Raw genomic sequence first — 17,829 nt, 5'->3', positions numbered from 1 at the left:
ATCCAAAATTCTAAAGTGTGCATGGAACGTTCTCAAGAATAGACCAGATGTTGGGAAACAAGGCAAGCCTCAATAAATTTAAGAAGACTAAAATAATAACAAGCATCTTTTCCAATGACAAGGCCATAAAGCTAGAAATTAGTTACAAGAAAAAAGCTGAGAAAAGGACAAAGATGTGTAGACTAAACAACATGCTATTGAATGAGCCGTGGATCGTTGAAGAAATTAAAGGAGAAATCAAAAAATATCTGAAGACAAATGAAAATGAAAACATACCATACCAACTCATATGGGAGGCAGCAAAAGCTGTATTAAGAGGGAAATTCATCACAATACAGGCTCACCGTAACAAACAAGAAAAACCCAAATAAGCAATCTTAAACTACACCTCACTGAATTAGAAAATGAAGAACAAACAAAGCCCAAAGTAAGCAGGAGAGAATAACGAAAATCAGAGCAAAAATTAATGCTATTGAAACAAAAAAGGCAGTAGAAAGAATAAATGAAACAAAGAGCTGGTTCTTTGAGAAGATAAATGAAATTGGTAAACCCCTAGCCAGTCTTATAAAGAAAAAAAGAAAGAAAGCTCAGATAGATAAAACTAGAAATGAAAGAGGAGAAAGAACAACAGATACCACAGAAATACAATGGATTATAACAGAATACTATGGAAAACTATATGCCAAGAAAATGGACAATCTAGAGGAAAAGGATAATTTCTTAGACTTACAATCTCCCAAAGCTGAATCAAGAAGAAATAGAGAATCTGAATAGACCAATCACAAGTAAACAGATTGAAACAGTAATCAAAAGCATCCCAAAGAATAAAAGCCAAGGACCAGAGGGCTTCCCTGGGGAATTCTACCAAACTTTCAGAGAGGATTTAACACCCATCCTTCTCAAGCTATTGCAAAAGATTAGGGAAGATGGAACGCTTCCTAACACATCCTAGGAGGCCAACATCACTCTGATACCAAAGCCTGACAAGGACAACACAAAAAAGGAAAACTAGACGCCAATATCGCTGATGAACATAGGTGCAAAAATCCTCAACAAAATATTGGCCAACCGAATACAGCAATACATCACAAAGATCATACGTCGTGGTCAAGTGGGATTTACTCCAGGGACACAGGGATGGTTCAACATCTGCAAATCAATGTAATATACCATATTAACAAAATGAGGAATAAAAACCACGTGATCATCTCAATAGATGCAGAGAAAGCATTTGACAAGATCCAACAGCCATTTATAATAAAAACTCTTAACAAAATGGGGATAGAAGGAAAGTACCTCAACATAATAAAGGCCATATATGACAACCCACAGCCAACATCATACTCAATGGGGAAAAAACTGAACACCATCCCCCTGAGAACAGGAACAAGACAAGGATGCCCACTATCACCACTCTTATTCGACATAGTATTAAAGGCTTGGCCAGAGCAATTAGGCAAGAGAAAGGAATAAAAGAATCCTAAAATTCATAGGGGGCAACCAAAGAGCCCGAATTGCTAAAGCAATACTGAGAAAAAAGAAAAAAGCTGGAGGCATCACAATCCCTGACTTCAAAATGTACTACAAAGCCACAGTAATCAAAACAGCATGGTACTGGTACAAAAAACAGGCACACAGACCAATGGAACAGAACTGAAAGCCCAGAAATGAAACCACACATACATGGACAGCTAATCTTCGACAAAAGTGCCAAGAAAACACAATGGAGAAAAGACAGACTCTTCAATAAATGGTGGTGGGAAAACTGGACAGTCACATGCAAAAGAATGAAAGTAGACCATTATCTCACGCCATATACAAAAATAAACTCAAAATGGATCAAAGACTTGAAGATAAGTCATGAAACCATAAAACTCCTGGAAGATAATATAGGAAGTACACTCTTTGACATCAAACTTAAAAGGATCTTTTTGAATACCATGTCTTCTCAGACAAGGGAAACAAAAGAAAAAATAAACAAGTGGGAGTTCATCAGACTAAAGAGCTTCTGCAAGGCAAAGGAAACTAGGATCAAAACCAAAAGACAACACAGCAAATGGGAGAAAATTTTTGCAAATCACATATCCGATAAGGGGTTAAGCTCCATAATATATAAGGAACTCACACAACTGAACAACAAAAAAACAAACAGCCCGATCAAAAGATGGGCAGAGGATATGAACAGACATTTCCCCAAAGAAGATATACAGATGGCCAATAAACACATGAAAAGATGTTCAACATCACTAATCATCAGGGAAATGCAAAACAAAACTACACTAAGATACTACCTTACGCCTGTTAAAATGGCTATAATCACTAAGACCAAAAACAACAAACGTATACAAACAACAAACAACAAACGGGTGTAGAGAGAAGGGAACCCTCACACACTGGTGGTGGGAATGCAAACTGGTGCAGCCACTAAGGAAAACAATATGGAGATTCCTCAAAAAACTAAAAATAGAACTACCATGTGACCCAGCTATCCTACTACTGGGTATCTATGCAAACAACTTGAAATCAACAATCTGAAGTAACATATGCACCCCTACGTTCATCGCAGCAGTATTCACAATAGCTAAGACATGGAAACTGTCCAAGTGCCGATCGACTGATGATTGGATAAAGAAGATGTGGTATATACACACAATGGAATACTACTCAGCCAGGAAAAAAGACAAATCCATGCCATTTGCAACAACATAGAAAGACCTGGAGGGAATTATGCTTAGCAAAATAAGCCAGACTGAGAAAGACAAACACCAGACGATTTCACTCATATGTAGAATATAAACAAGCACATGGACAAAGAAAACAGTTCAGTGGTTACCAGGGGAAGGGGGTTGGGAGTTGGGCACAAGGGGTGGAGGGGAGCACCTACATGGTGACAGACAAGAAATAATGTACAAGTGAAATTTCACAATGATGTAAACTATTATGAACTCAAATAAAAAAACGCCACTAATCTAATGGGAGAAGCTTGGTCAGTAAGCACATGAGGTTTCTGCATTTATGTGCAAAACTGTGAGTGTGAGTGTTGTGTGTGGGCACATGTGGTATCTCGCTCTATCTTACAAACACACACACACACACATGCACTCATGCACACTCCACAATATATAAAAAGCCACCTGGACCCTATTAAGAGCACAGCCACACACGCATGGATTCTAAAACCAAAGCCAACTATTTCCGTCTGAGCTGTGCTTCACACATACCTGCTTGTGGGTCCTGGTTGAAACGGCAGTACTTCGAGTTCTCAAGTGAAGGCAGGCACTGCTCAATGGGGACCCAAACATATGTCTCAGGACACAGCAAATCAGAAGGTCTATACTGACCCTAAGGAGAAGTGAAGAAAAAAGGCATAGGCATTACTAACCAGTAACTTCCTGGTTACATGGCTCTATAGTTCCAGGAAAGGTTTTAATCACAAATTTAAATCAAGTAAACCAGAAACAGCTCTATCGTAAATACTAAGCTACTCTGTTAGTAATCGCTTTCCCACCTCAAGAATGCACGTGCAATTCAAAGGCTCTCTACAAGTCACACATCACCACTTGGGATGCCTGTGTTGATCTGGAAGATCCGAGTTTCTACTTTCTTTTGGAAAAAATATTTAACATACGATTCTTGCTGAGGTGATTACTAAGAATACCCAGTTTCAAAAATCTCATTGTTTTTTAAATGCTAGTTAATAACAAAGTGAAATTTCTTTTCATATATGAAAGCACTGTAATTTATATATGACATGAACTTATTTTCTGCAATGGAATTTCACTATCCTTAGTAACGATTTTTTAATTTTGGAGACTCAGTTGATAATATTCATTCCATTCTAATGTATTACAAAATACTGTCTTGTCCATATGCTTCCATGAGCAATCTAACCTGATAAATGCAAATAAAGATAAGTTTATTCAGGGAAATAGCTATGATAATAATCCTATAAAGTTTCTTTTACATATTTATAACCCAATTATGCACCCCAAATCTAAAACAAAGATTATACAATAGAGGCTGAAGAAAAAAATCATTCACCTAAGGTTAATTTGGTAGACAATTAACAGAGGATGGTACAGATTATGTGAAATCATTTAGTGAAAATTTTCAGAAATATCAAAGTTAATGAAAATTCCAAATGTCTCTTCTCTAAACTTTAAAATTCAAAATTTTATTACAGAAGTTAAAATCCTTCTCCGTAAAGTTAGTCCATTTTGTTGTTAGATTTCTGATTATTAATTTGTCTATTAAGGAAATTAACCCTTAGTTTGTAAAATATGTTGTATTTTCTAGTTTATCTGTCTTTTGACTCTGTATGCCTTGCTTTTTGTTGCCATGTAGAAATCTGATAAGTGGTCAAATTTATCATTTTTAAAAAATGGCGTCTGGGTTTTGCAATATAATTAAAAAAGGCTACCATCACTCGAAGATTATAACAATATTTTCATGTTTTTTCCTAGCACTTTTATGATATCATAATTTTACATTTACATTTATGCTGCATCTGGGATTTATTTTGGTGTAAGGTAGAATAAAAGGATTCAACCTAATTTCTTTCAGATGTCTACCAAGTGGTTTCAACATCATTTTTTTAACAATTGTCACTTTCGCTACTGATTTAAAATGTCTTTTTGATAACATACTAAGTTTCCATATACGTTTAGATCTCTTTCTGGACTTCATATTTATTCTGTTGTACTGATCTGCCTGTCTACTCACGTACCACTGCCACATAGTTTTAACTATTAAAGCTTTATACTATATTTTAATATTTGATAGATCTTCCCTTCTCCCCTCCTCGCTCTTCATTTGTAGAATTTTCTGGCTCTTCTTGCTTAATTATTCTAGGATTCTGTATTTAGTACAAAAATATTACCAATATGAACAAGGAAACAGCAATCAAAATGGAATGCTGTATCTCGTCTATTGCGATGGCAGAACATAAGAGAATCCCAGTCTCAAGCATGTCCAGTAAAAAGAAAATATATGTATCATCTTAAGTTAAAATACAAAAAAGCCAAACTAAAACTCCAAACATACTAATGATATCATTTTCTAATTTAAGGTGGACCTGAAAGGTGACTGGCTAAGACGTACAGATCAAATATTTGGGAGGGAGGATTAGGCATCAACTTTGAATCTTTAAGGTTAAAACAGACATAGTCCATGCAGATTCATCAACAGCCACCTGAACCCAGAGCCTGGATTTAACATGATGCTGACAATCAAAAATACTCAGTCAATGAACATTAAATGACTCCTGACTATGTGACAGGCACTAGGTGCTGGGAGAAAAAGATTTACAAATGTATGCTTCTAGATAATTCACAATCTACTGGGAGCAACAGCGCTGGACAAAGATGAAGTACACATAAGAATATATTAAGTGCAATCATGTACAACTGTCCAAAGTTCCTAAATTTTCACAACGTTCTTCTAAGGCAATACTTGCTCATAACAATGGGTCAGATATTTTATTTCTAACTCTTTAAATACTTAGTTTATCTCAATGAAAACCATAAATGTACACATTTTAACTTCTGTTCATCATCCAAAATCAAATTTTTAGATTAGATTAAAACATTATTTTTCTCCAAAGTACAGGCTTATTTCAGTGCTTCAAACATTCTCTTAAGCCATCAAAGACTGCAAAGAGTTTTATGAAATAAACCATTTTGAAATGTTTCGCCTTCTAAACTGAGCTAATTGCGAGTTAACTGACCAAAATGCTTACAGCTCCATGTAAATTTGCCATCACACAAACAAGAAACGCGGGGTCTGGAGAGCCACCTGCCTTTTCAGCTAGTGCAAGAAAATGAGAAATGTCTGTATTAAGAATGTAATTACTTAAGGATTTGGACGTGGTCAGAAGAAAAAATATTTAATCAACCTCTAAGTACATTCATTCATATTGGAACAATGAGGTAAAAGCAGATTATCTCTTTCCTAGGGTGCTGACTTTTTGTAAATAAGAAATCTGAGTTACTATGTATTTCTAAAGTACTCAAAATTTTGAAAATGTAACTGGTGTGACAAGGCTTATCTTACAATTTTTTAGAGCATTTTTTTCTATTTGATCTACATGTTAGAAGATGAGCTCTAGACTCCCCAACACTGTCTCAGAAAAACCACCCAACAAGGACAGCAGCACAATGAGCTCTTACCAGGCAAGGGCACCAATTTCAAGAGGGGAGGCTACAGGAGAAGATAATGTAGTTGAAGGTAAGATGCCTGGAAAAGTTAAAGGCTATCTTCTAAAAAGCCTAAAAACAGAGAGGGCATGCATATTTTTCATTATTAATTAAGAATTTCTGGTGAGGGATAACCACTCAACTCAAAATCATCAAAGAGAAGTCAGTCGAGCAAACTCTGTGATCCATAACTTCACCAACGGTTATAACTTTTGTAGCTTTGTATATTTTGAGTTGCCACAGAAGAGCCAATGTTTTGCTCAGATTATGACTGTAGTATTTAATGGTTTTATTTTCTTTAAAGAAAACCATTTAGACTATCTGTAAAACCCAAATTATACTACACTCCCCTCATGGAAAAAAAAGAAAAAAAAGGTAAAATATGGTCATAATATTTCAATCAACTTTACTAGGCTGTCACAGATTGAAATTTGAGGAAATGCCAAGGTTAAATCTAAAACATTGGGGGAAAAACCCTAGCTAAATACATTTCCTGCTCTATTTCTATTTAAAATAACCTCTTCTTCTGGTAGAGGAGACCACACAATTTTGGTTTTTGGTCTATGGAATGAATAGGCATTCTTTTCACTTGCATGCTTTTAGATCATAATTTGAAGAGCATTATCATATTGATCTAATTTTCTACCCTATACAAGAATCACAAAATAAATTATATGGAGAATATTTTAGTTTAGTAAAACATAACAGAACTTGGCCTAAAAATTACATTCATTTTGATAGCCAGATGTTAAAAACATCTCACTGTCATTTCTTACTGAATAACAGTGAACACAGGTATCTAAAGGCACATAAAAAGGGTGACTATCTAGAAAAGTTTGATTTCACAATCATTAACATTTTCAGCAAGGGTACTTGAAAATAGATTAACATTCTTTACTTCTAATGAAAACACAGCCAAGAACACTAAGAGACTTTCCCTCAGTTAAGGTATAACTAGTTAGAAATCTGAATTTTTAAAGGCAAAAGCTACATTAAGTAGATGCAAGAGGGGGAAAAAATGGTTCTGGCAAGCCCTGGCAACCAAATTATTTTTGAGATGTAATTCGCATACCATAAAATTAATCCTTTTAAAGTACACAATTCATTGTGCTTAGTATATCGGTAAGGTTGTACAATCAACACCACTACCTAATTCCGTAACATTTTCATCATTCTAAGAAGAAACCCTCTACCCATTAGCAGTCACTTCCCATTCTCTCTTCCCCAAGTCCCTGGCAACCACTACATCAAACGGCCATCTGTTTTCAAATGGATTATTTGTTTACATTGCCACCTTCCTATGTGAGGCAGAGGACAAGCCAAAGCAACGACACAGCCTGCGAGGCCCTAAGTGACGTGGCCCACGCTCCCTTTCTGGCCTGTCTGCTACTACTTTCCCCTCCTCCATCACTGCACACAGGCCACACTGGCTTCCTGTTGCTCCTGGAACACATCAAGGCTGCTCCCACCTCAGGGCTTCTCACTGACTGTTCTCTCTTCTGGTCTCATGGATGCTCCCATGACAACTCTGTCAACGACATCAAGTCCTTGCTCACATGTTACCTTCCCAATGAAGCCCACCTATCACCTCTACTATTTTTTTTCCATAGGACTTATCACCTCCTAACACTCTTAATTTACTTATTTAGTATATCTATGAGAAACTCCTGCTGGAATGCAGGGTCAGGGGGTTTTAGCAGGATTTGTTCACTGACATATCCCAACACCTGCTCAGTGAATAACTCGGATGAATGAACCATGATCCAGTCCATTCCCCCTCCCTTTTCTACTTCCTTTTCTGAGCACAGCAGATGTTACTTTAGCATGCTCTGTCTCGGACATTAACACGGCACATGTGAATCAATCAACATTGGCTGAACTTGTTTTTATGATGCAGCTCCACCATATTTTTATTGTATAAGAACAGCTCCCAACCTTTGGGAATTCAGCAAATTATCATCGAATACTAAAAGTATAAGTACTTTATCATAAGAGGATCTGTAAGAGTTACCAAAATTACAAACGGGATTCTCACGCTCAGGAATGTTAGAATCTACTGGTTTATGTCAATTTAGCTTTTTTCCCCCTCAGAGTTGAAAATATTTCTTTCCTTATTTTATTGGCATATACTTTCTCTTAAAGAAAAGCATAGATTTTCATATTAAGTTTCATTTTTAAAAAAGGAGGGGGAAATGTGATCTGAGAAAGGCTTCTTCATCTCTTCACACTTGAGCAGTGTCATTTTGGTAATGACAGTAACAATAATAATGAAGTCTCCATTTGTTAAGAACGTAGTCCTCAACAATTTTGCGTATCATTTGAGTTAAATCTCCTAGTAGGGTAAAATGGTAATAAAAACAAACATTATTTCTATTGTACAGATAAAACAATGAAAGATCATGTACTGGCAGTGATGAACTCAGAACCAGACTCCTGATTCCCATTCTCTTTCTATACTTAAAAATACTCACAATTCTTTAAGTAAGTATTTTCAAAGTAACTTCCAAAAATCCTAAAAATCACAACTCAATTCAATATGCACAAGGGACTCTGCTCAGCAGCAGGGGTGAAAAGACGAAAGGAGCCTCGTGAGGCCCTTATCACCTGCCGGGGGAAACGGAGGCTGTTCTGCTCCAGGGACTTTTGTAGCCAGAGGAAAATGCAGCGTTGGGGTACAAGGTGCTGTGGAAGCACAAAGGAGCCGCAGCAGAAGAAGACACAGTCGCAAGACTGCAATGAGCAGCCAGGACCTGCTGCTGGTGGGACACAAAGGTCGAACAACAGCTTTCTCTGGCGATTCCACAGCAGAGACCCTTTCTGCAGCATGTCTTAAAGTCTAAGTAGCACCATGTTTGGAAAAAAATAGGCACTTATCAAAAGCAAATACAGATCCCAGACTTCCATAGCTGTCTCCCCCTGAGCTCCCAAATACATTCTCGTCAAAACTTCATCGAATAGGAAATGAACTGAGAAACAACTATTTCAGCTCCACAGATTGGTATGTGGTCCTACGTCTATACGGTTTGTGGAAGCTTCAAAAATAAATGTATCTTTAGCCTTACATTCAAAGTGTTAAGGATAGGTCAGTTATAAAGAGCAACTCCATCTTTCCACTGAACAAATGCCAATTTCCATAAATTCAAATTTATTACCAGTAGGTATCTTTCTTTTTAATACAGAATGACATATTTGAAGCAACTTTCAAGTTCGTGAATGGATCCTACTGTAACCTGGTATTATCTGGAGAAATATTATGAAATCTATACTTTTAAAAATACATTCTGGTTTCTTTTTTCTTTGTGTGTGAGGAAGATTCACCCTGAACCCCTGAGCTAACATCTGTCGCCAATCCTCTTCTTTTTTTGCTTGAGGAAGATTAGCCCTGAGATAACATCTGTGCCAGTCTTCCTCTACTTTATATGTGGGATGCCTCCACAGCATGGCTGATCAGTGGAGTAGGTCTGCACCTGGGATCTGAACCTGTGAACCTGGGCAGCCCAAGCAGAGCCCACAGAACTTTAGCCACTTGGCCCTGGGGCCGGCCCCATTCTGGTTTCTTTTATCTTATTATATCTTCCTATACTACTATAGAAGCACTTCTTACAACTGAATGCACAAGTGATGAAAAACAAAAGAAAATGTTATTACCTATATTATAATGGAAAATTCATTTAACAATCCTGAAGAAAGCACTGAAATTACTAACTATCCCTTTTTAAACAAATTCACAGTGTTAAAAAGTCCATCCTGTGATCATATTAAATCCAGAAATATATGATTTTAATTTCTAAAAGGCTTAACATCTTTTAAAAATTCTTTTTTTGGCCTTTATAAGAAGACATGTGAACCCTTCTGCATTCAGGACTACATATGTTCGCAAATCTGGCATATAGAATTCTCTTTGCATATTACATTTTTCTTTGTATGAGTTTAAACAATATGCAGATGAGAAGTTATTTCTTTAATTAAAGTTAAAGGATTTGAGACTTATTTTTCTCAGAAAAAAAAAATCAGAGAAAAGTAAAGAAATGCTTTCTTATGATATTCACCCAAGTTAGCATTCTTGGCTTTTAATTGGAAACATCTGGGGATGGGCTTGGCAGATTTCAATAAAACTGAAGTTACCAATTCACACTCTGCCATTTTGAGGGTATTTTGTTTTTACAGTCTTCAAATTAAAACCAAACGGACTTTCCTTTGAACTCTGGTCCTGAAGCAAAGATCTTTATGAGATTTTACTCTCACGAATACTTTATAAATATTTTGAAAAATATGAAGGATTTCGTGAGTATTTGATAAGAGGATAAACTAGCAGAGTTTGTTTTGAAAGTTCAAGTTAAATTAAAACGTAAGAACACTAAAAAGACAATATTATTTAAATACATACACATATACACACAGAGTGAACACCAGTAGCACTGAAAAAGAAAGATTAACTAGACATTTAAGTCTTTTATCAGTCTTTTTAACAGTTGATATCAATATCCCATTTTTTCCACAATAAACCTACTGATTTTACTAAAACCAATTGCTTAAATAGAAGCTCTAATACTATATAAACAAAAATAGTTCAAAATAATCCATTAGAGTGAGCTGTACCTCGAGAGAAAGAGAGCAAGAATGAGGGCTTATTAAGTGCAGTCTTCTCCCTGAAAGGCAACGCCAATGGAATCCCATCCACACAGTCTGCAGCAGACCCCTTGCTCCCTGACTTCATTACATAAACAGAGATTGACTTTATCAGTCCCCAAGAGAGTGCTTGAGAAGTAACTCTAGCTGCTCTGTTTTCAGAAACTGTGTTTGGACTGTGCCACGCTCAGTTGGCGAGGTGAGCTGAGACCACTGAAGACAAAGGGCCTAAACATCTGAATCCATTTGTGTTCCCCAAACTCTGAAAGCCGACAGATGTACTCCATGTGCTGCTAGGCTAAGCTTTGAAAATTTAAAAATACATATTTTTTCCACTGACAAACAGAAAGTGATGGTATTCTGTGTTTCTTTAATTAAAATCTAAGGGTTCATAAAGGCTCCAGGACTTACTTTAAAGCTTCCTTAAGACTGGGCTATTTATTTTACTATTAGCAAATAATAGAGAATAAAGATTCTAATTCAGTTTTAATCACAATCTTTGCTTTTATTTTGGAAACCCTGGGTTAATCTTTTTTCTTCAAGAAAATACAAAGAAAGCTTGTAAAGAAAAGATTCAGGGAGTCAACTTACAGACCAAATTTAATTTCAAACTGAAGGGTCATAAGTTGAAGTGGACGAAGGGAAAAAAAAAAAAAAAAAGAAACAGAACGAAAGATGAAGATACAGAAAATAATATAAGAGAAAATAAAAAAGTAAAACTCAAAGCTTCTTTAATCTCTGTTAAAAATTAAATATTCATGTATGTGTATATTAAACTTGGCCATCACCATATTCGTAAGAACAGCTTATGTGTGTGCTTTTTTATGCTATTGCTTGGAAAACAGCATTTAAAACCACTGGTTCTGCCATCGCCCTAGGTGAAGCCATCCTTACCTGGAGGGCAGTGAGAGGGGCTGATTCCAAGTTCTCCCCCTTGAATCCATCCTCCTACAGCCATCAGAGAGAAGTGATTGTGTAAATCCTCCATTTAAAACCCCTTACTGGCTCTCCAATGTCTATAGTAACGTAAGATGATCCCTTTTAAACATAAAATGATTTCACAGGCCATTATAAGATAGTGTTGTAATTGTAGTTACAGCTGATGAGAAATCACACAAGATAAAAGCCACTACAAATTTATTAGACAGCTCTTGTGGTCTAGTGGTTAAGATTCGGTGCTCTCACCGCTGTGGCCTGGGTTAGTTTCTGCTCAGGGAACCACACCACCTGTCTGTTGTCATACTGTGGCAGCTGTCTGTTGCTGTGATGCCAGAAAGCTATGCCCCCAGTATTTTAAAAATCAGCAGTGTCACCCGTGGTGGAGAGGTTTCAGCAGAGCTTCCAGACTAGACAGAGTATGAAGACGGACACAGCCATCCACTCCCAAGAAATTGCCCATGAAAACCCTATGAAGCATTGTCCAATACAGCGCCAAAAGGTGAGAGAATGATGCAAGAAGATGGGGCAGGGTTTGGCTCTGCTGTGCACAAGGTTACTAGGAAATCCACTTGACGGCACTAACAATAATAAATTCATTAATGCTTTTAAATGACTTTAAATTTTGCTAATAATGACAGAACCTATATATGTTTGTAAAACAAAAGTACAGTACTCACATGCTTATTAGTCTATACCCACAATGTGCATATGGTTTTATAGCTTCTTGCTCTCTGGTTTAGAGATACCACATATTTTGAGTGTATGGCCCAATATCCGCTTTCAGCCTACTTTCTTACCCCTAGCACATTCACCCCAGGGCACTCACATCTAGGTACAGGCTGCTCTTCTGCCTGGGATGACTACTCATTTAGTCTAAACGCCTACCGCACTTCTGAAACCAAACCTAAACGCTGCCTCCTCTTTCTTCAACCAAGCTTTTCCTGGACTCCACTTCACCTCAACACCAACTGCTCCCATCCCCAGGCAGAATCATCCCCTGTGCTCTCGTTCCCGCAAGTCAACAGGTAATTATTAAATGCCTACCATCTGCCAGGCTCCATGCTAAGGTCCTGGGCATGCCATAGCGAACAATTACACTGCCAGTTTCAGTCCTCAGGGACTTCCAAGTCCAGAAGGGCAGACGACTTTAAAGAAATAACCATACAGAAACTATCATTACAAAGTATGGCAAATATCATGAAGAAAAACCACATCAAGGGCTGGCCTGGTGGCATAGCGGTTAAGTGTGCACATTCCGCTTCAGCGGCCCGGGGTTCGCCAGTTCAGATCCTGGGTGTGGACATGGCACAGCTTGTCAAAAGCCATGCTGTGGTAGGCGTCCCATATATAAAGGAGAGGAAGATGGGCATGCATGTTAGCTCAGGGCCAGTCTTCCTCAGCAAAAAGAGGAGGATTGGCAGTAGTTAGCTCAGGCATAATCTTCCTTTAAAAAAAAAAAAAGCACATCAGTACAACAGGGAAGCCTAATTTAGACTGGAAGGGTCAGAGCTGGCATCGTTAGGGGATACCTGGGTTTCTACAGAAATCTCTTCTAGGGCTTAATACAATACAATCTACTGGAGTTGTCTGTTTACATGCTGTGCTTCTCTTACTTCCACAACATCACCCCTCCCCCTCCACCACAATCCCAATTTGGAGTTTCCAAAGAGCTGAGAATACATCATTTCTTTGCATTCCTTGTACCTAGGTGAAATTTCTTGTATGGACTGAGTTCTCAATAAATACTTGCTGAATTAAACTAAATTGTGTCAAACTGTATTCCTTAAAGATAGAGAATCATATAATTTTCAAACTAAAAGGGCCTTAGAACTCCATAGTTAGTATCCAGTTTCATTTTAATATTAAGAAAGTCAGGGGGAGGGAGACAGAAAAGTTAAGTAATTTTAAGGCCAATTACCAGTAAGCCAAGTTTAGCTCAATCTCAATATTCTTCTTCTCTTAAAATTTCCAAGCTAAAACCAGACATAAGTATGAACATCTTAAGTGTGTTAGCAACATCCTCTGTTCTTTTTTTATGAAAATATGCCAAATTAGAATCATTCAGGATTTGGACCCTTTAGAAACATTATTGGCTTTATTTTTCAACATTCTTTTTAAAATTGATATGCCATGAGTCAAACAAATGTTAAAAACAGTTCACGACAAAACACAGCTTTAATAAAGTCAGTAAGCTGTCTCTGATTGATCATGTCTCTAACTGGAGATATTATTTTTTTCCAGTAAACATTTTTCAATGCCTGAAAATCTTAATCGTAAAAGCCTGTTTAATTACACCCCTGAGGGAAATAAGAAGTTAGCTATAACCTCATATGCCTCCCAGGGGTGTGATCTTTGGTAATCATGCCTCTTTTTCTGCCTGATGGAAAATTCATCACATATGACTTAAATGCTTCAAGTTAAAGATAATCTTCACCCCCCTCAACTGTGTAGCAATAGGAGTCCTGGTAGAATTTACATCCTATCCCCTTGGATGTCATCAGGATTCTGTGTCTCTCTTCGACGAGGGACTTGGTAGAAGGTTAACGTGGCTTTGTGGAGTGCCTACATGTCAACAAGCTCAAAAAATACCTAATAGATTATTTCCTCCCTTTATAAATGATCAGTTACGCAATTATAAAGAATAGAACCACTTTTAACTTAAACATAGTTAATCACAGGGTGAGCAAATCAAGTCCACAGAATTTTAGGTAAATTACTGTGAAGAATTTATGCTACAAACACCAAATAATCTTGGATGACAATTTGAGAAATCTTACTTCTTCATTCCTTGTAAGGCATCCAGCCTACAATGCCATATTGGTCCAAACTCAACCATGTCAATAGAATAGAACTTAGAGTTATAAAGAGCTTCAGGATCATAGTAATCATTAATGTCTCGGTAAATGTTATGATTTTATCCATTTTTTAGCCCACTACAAAACCACATGTACCAAACAAAAAAAACTTTATGATGTAAGGATTTCTAATATTTTCATACATAGTTGCAAAGTTATTTAGGACTTAACTTTAAAATATATGTCTATAAAGGAAAAGTTTTCAATGGGTACATCATTAAAATAAAGTTCTTGTATAATGGTACCTATCTTTGATTTTCCACAAAAAATATATTATCCTAAAATTTTAAGAACCCAATCATCACCTTTCCATTCAATAAACAGTTTGAAGAAATCAAAATAGCTAATTATCTCATCAGTTTACTGTGTCAGAACTCTCTAGAAATAGTATAAATAAAATTGAAGCTGAAATCTACAACTTCCAGATGTGGGAAGGTGTAATTTTGACAAGTGACTATTAGCAGAGCCTGAAATTACGGTATGTGAATGGTTTTGAGCCTAAATGTGTGGGGCACTGAGTGTGTTTGGAAGCTGTGATCTACAGGCCGTGTAGGCTTCTGGTGCCGGAGTATCTAAGTAACACAGTGTGGTACACAGCACAAACTCTAGCAATGATTCTTCTTTATCATTATGAGCTCTCGGTCTAAAGGTATTTCATGTGTTTCAATTCACTGCAGTTATCCTTATAATGCTCAAATAGCCCATATTTTGGCCAGTGGGAGTCAATTTAAGTTGGCTCCTGAGAGCTTCTGACATAACCCTAGTAGTTTGTGATGGCTTCCATGCTTGCTAGCTTCATTTTATCTTCACATAGACTGTTTATTAAAGGAGTTTTAACTATCCTCAAATTTCAGTGTGTGTTTCTGAGTGATGGATTGGAAAATCTATTTCACGTAGTTATTTAACTTCAGTCTTGGGGAACAGTATAGTCTGAGCATCTGAGTCTTCTTCCTGTAATAGCAGCATGAAGCACTTACAAGAAGACTGCAAAGAACCACACAAGACAGAATCAAATGTAAGCTTTCCAAAGCACTTTTAGCAAAACATCTAGCCTCAACTGAAGGGCATACAAAAAAACATCTAAAAACTAGAATAAATCAAGGCTTTGGGAGCAAAAAAGGGAAAGTATATTTTCAAATCAAACTTGAATAAAAGAACTAAATAAACGCTTAATTTTTTCTTTCTATAACTTGAAGTCACTAATGTTCAGTAAAGACTATGTATACATATATAACTAAATAAATAATTTCAGTATTAATAAAAATAACAACATAAGCTAACATTTATTGAATGGTTACTATAAGCTGGGCACCACAGTAACCGCTTTACACATGCGCTACCTCATGAATCTTTACAATCATCCTCTAAGGAGTGGTGATTAGTATCCTCATTTTACAGGTAAAGATACTGAGGTTTACAAAGTCTGCAATATAATGAAGGCATGAAACCAGGATTTGAACTTAGCTCTTTCGTCTTTGGGAGCTCAATCTTAACTATGCTTTCTCCTGATGAAAATGGTAATTAATGTTTAAATTCTATTAGGAAATACATTTATGGTCCAACTTTCAGCAGCATTTCACTAAGTGAATGCATAAATATTTAAATTTTAAATGTTTGTAAACAACTGGAATTATGGAATATCTTTTTAAAATCCTAACGTTCAGAAGAAATGGTGAAAAAGAAAAATATTCTCCCACTGGGTAAAAGGTTGGGGGAACAGGGTATTCACAGTCTCACAGTATGACTCCACAAATTACTTACTAATTGCAAAGGAAACAAGCAGCTCTAAGCGGAGAGATCTGGTAGATTCCACCTGAACCAAGTGAGCAAACTTATCATCACCTATAATAAGGGGACGAAGTGACTTTAAGGGACTTCAGATGTAATGTCCTGAGACTCACACTGCATCACCTGGGTAGCACTTTGACCAAAAAAGTTTTACCTGAATAAAATTATGAAGAAATAATCAAATTTAACTTATGAGACACTGAACTCTTCAAAAACGTCAATGTTATAAACAGAAAAAATCAAAGTTTCAATTCTAGATTAAATGATACTTAAAAAACTATAAAACTAAATGAAACAATCTTTGATAAGATCTCAGATTGAGGGGAAAAAATAGACAATATTGAGACAACTGGGAAATCTGAGTACTGATTGTATATATAATTGTATTACTGTAAGAATATGAAATTTCTTGAGTGACAGTGGTATTATAGTTAAGTATGAGAGTTTCCTTGTTCTTAGGAGATCCATGTGAAGTACTTACTAGGGTGAAATGTCACTGTCTCTGAAATTTACTTTCAAACAGTTTAGCAGGAAAAAAACCACACACATACATACATATAATTATATGTATATACATACAAAGAGATAAATGTGGCAAGATGTTGATAACTGGTGACTCAAGATGAAGGTTTATGGGTATTCACTGCATTCTTCTTTCAACTTTTCTGTAGGTTTGAAATTTTCAAAGTTTGGGGGAAAAATCAGATTTAACAAACACATATTTCTTTCTACCATGCATCTGTGATCTCACAGTAGTCTGTTCCCTTTTTCTGTTTCCCTTTTACCCTTATCACATTCTACCTTGCAGGATAGTCTTACAAATGTTTAGCCTGTCCAAGAGCTCCCTGTGGACAGGGCCCATGTCTAATGCATCAGCATCAGTAGAGTGACTTACTCACACAGGTCCTCAAAGTGCCTCATTTAGACCAGGTTTAGTAAGTGCTGGGTGAATTAAATATTTGATTTTTCCAAGACACCACTATGTGGGTGACAATAAATGCTTATTAACAATACTGTAAAGCACCACAACAGAGTTATTTCATGACTGATAAACTATAGTACATAATCCTTTAAACTCAGAATAATTTTTAAACTGTTAAGTATCTGGGAAGTTAAAAAAGAGAAAGGAAAAGTAAACAAAGGTAATCAACCAATCACCATTATGTTTGGTCTGTACACCACTATGGAATAACTCATAGTTTGTTACCTCATACAGTCTAAGTTCAAATTCATGTAGGTGAGAATCCATTTTAAAATTTGTATCCCAAGTTGGTAATACATATTCTTGAGACACCAGAGCAATTTTATCATTGAACCTCACATGGCAAATTGTCCTAATAGTTGGACAATTTGTGACTGTAAGAGAACGACTATAATGTGCTAGATGATAACGATGTTAATTTAGACGTGTACAGGCTAGATTA

The 17,829-nt window shown here is 36.5% G+C and overlaps 1 protein-coding gene across 20 annotated transcripts in view; it reads right to left on the bottom strand.

Annotated features, from left to right (window-relative positions):
* The window catches only part of ATE1 (arginyltransferase 1), a 163,959-nt gene that overhangs the window by 43,225 nt on the left and 102,905 nt on the right, over positions 1 to 17,829 (bottom strand). For all 20 annotated transcript variants that reach the window (XR_011528937.1, XR_011528749.1, XR_011528721.1 and 17 more), the window contains one exon: positions 3,222 to 3,342. Coding sequence is in view for 15 of the 20 variants with exons in the window: in XM_070581640.1 (XP_070437741.1) it covers positions 3,222 to 3,342 (121 nt within the window). In the remaining 5 variants the exon portion in view is untranslated. The remainder of the gene's footprint in view (positions 1 to 3,221; positions 3,343 to 17,829) is intronic.

The sequence above is a fragment of the Equus przewalskii genome, chromosome 1 (assembly GCF_037783145.1).
Source record: "Equus przewalskii isolate Varuska chromosome 1, EquPr2, whole genome shotgun sequence".
Classification (NCBI taxonomy): domain Eukaryota; kingdom Metazoa; phylum Chordata; class Mammalia; order Perissodactyla; family Equidae; genus Equus; species Equus przewalskii.
This window is presented reverse-complemented; position numbering and strand designations above follow the sequence as displayed.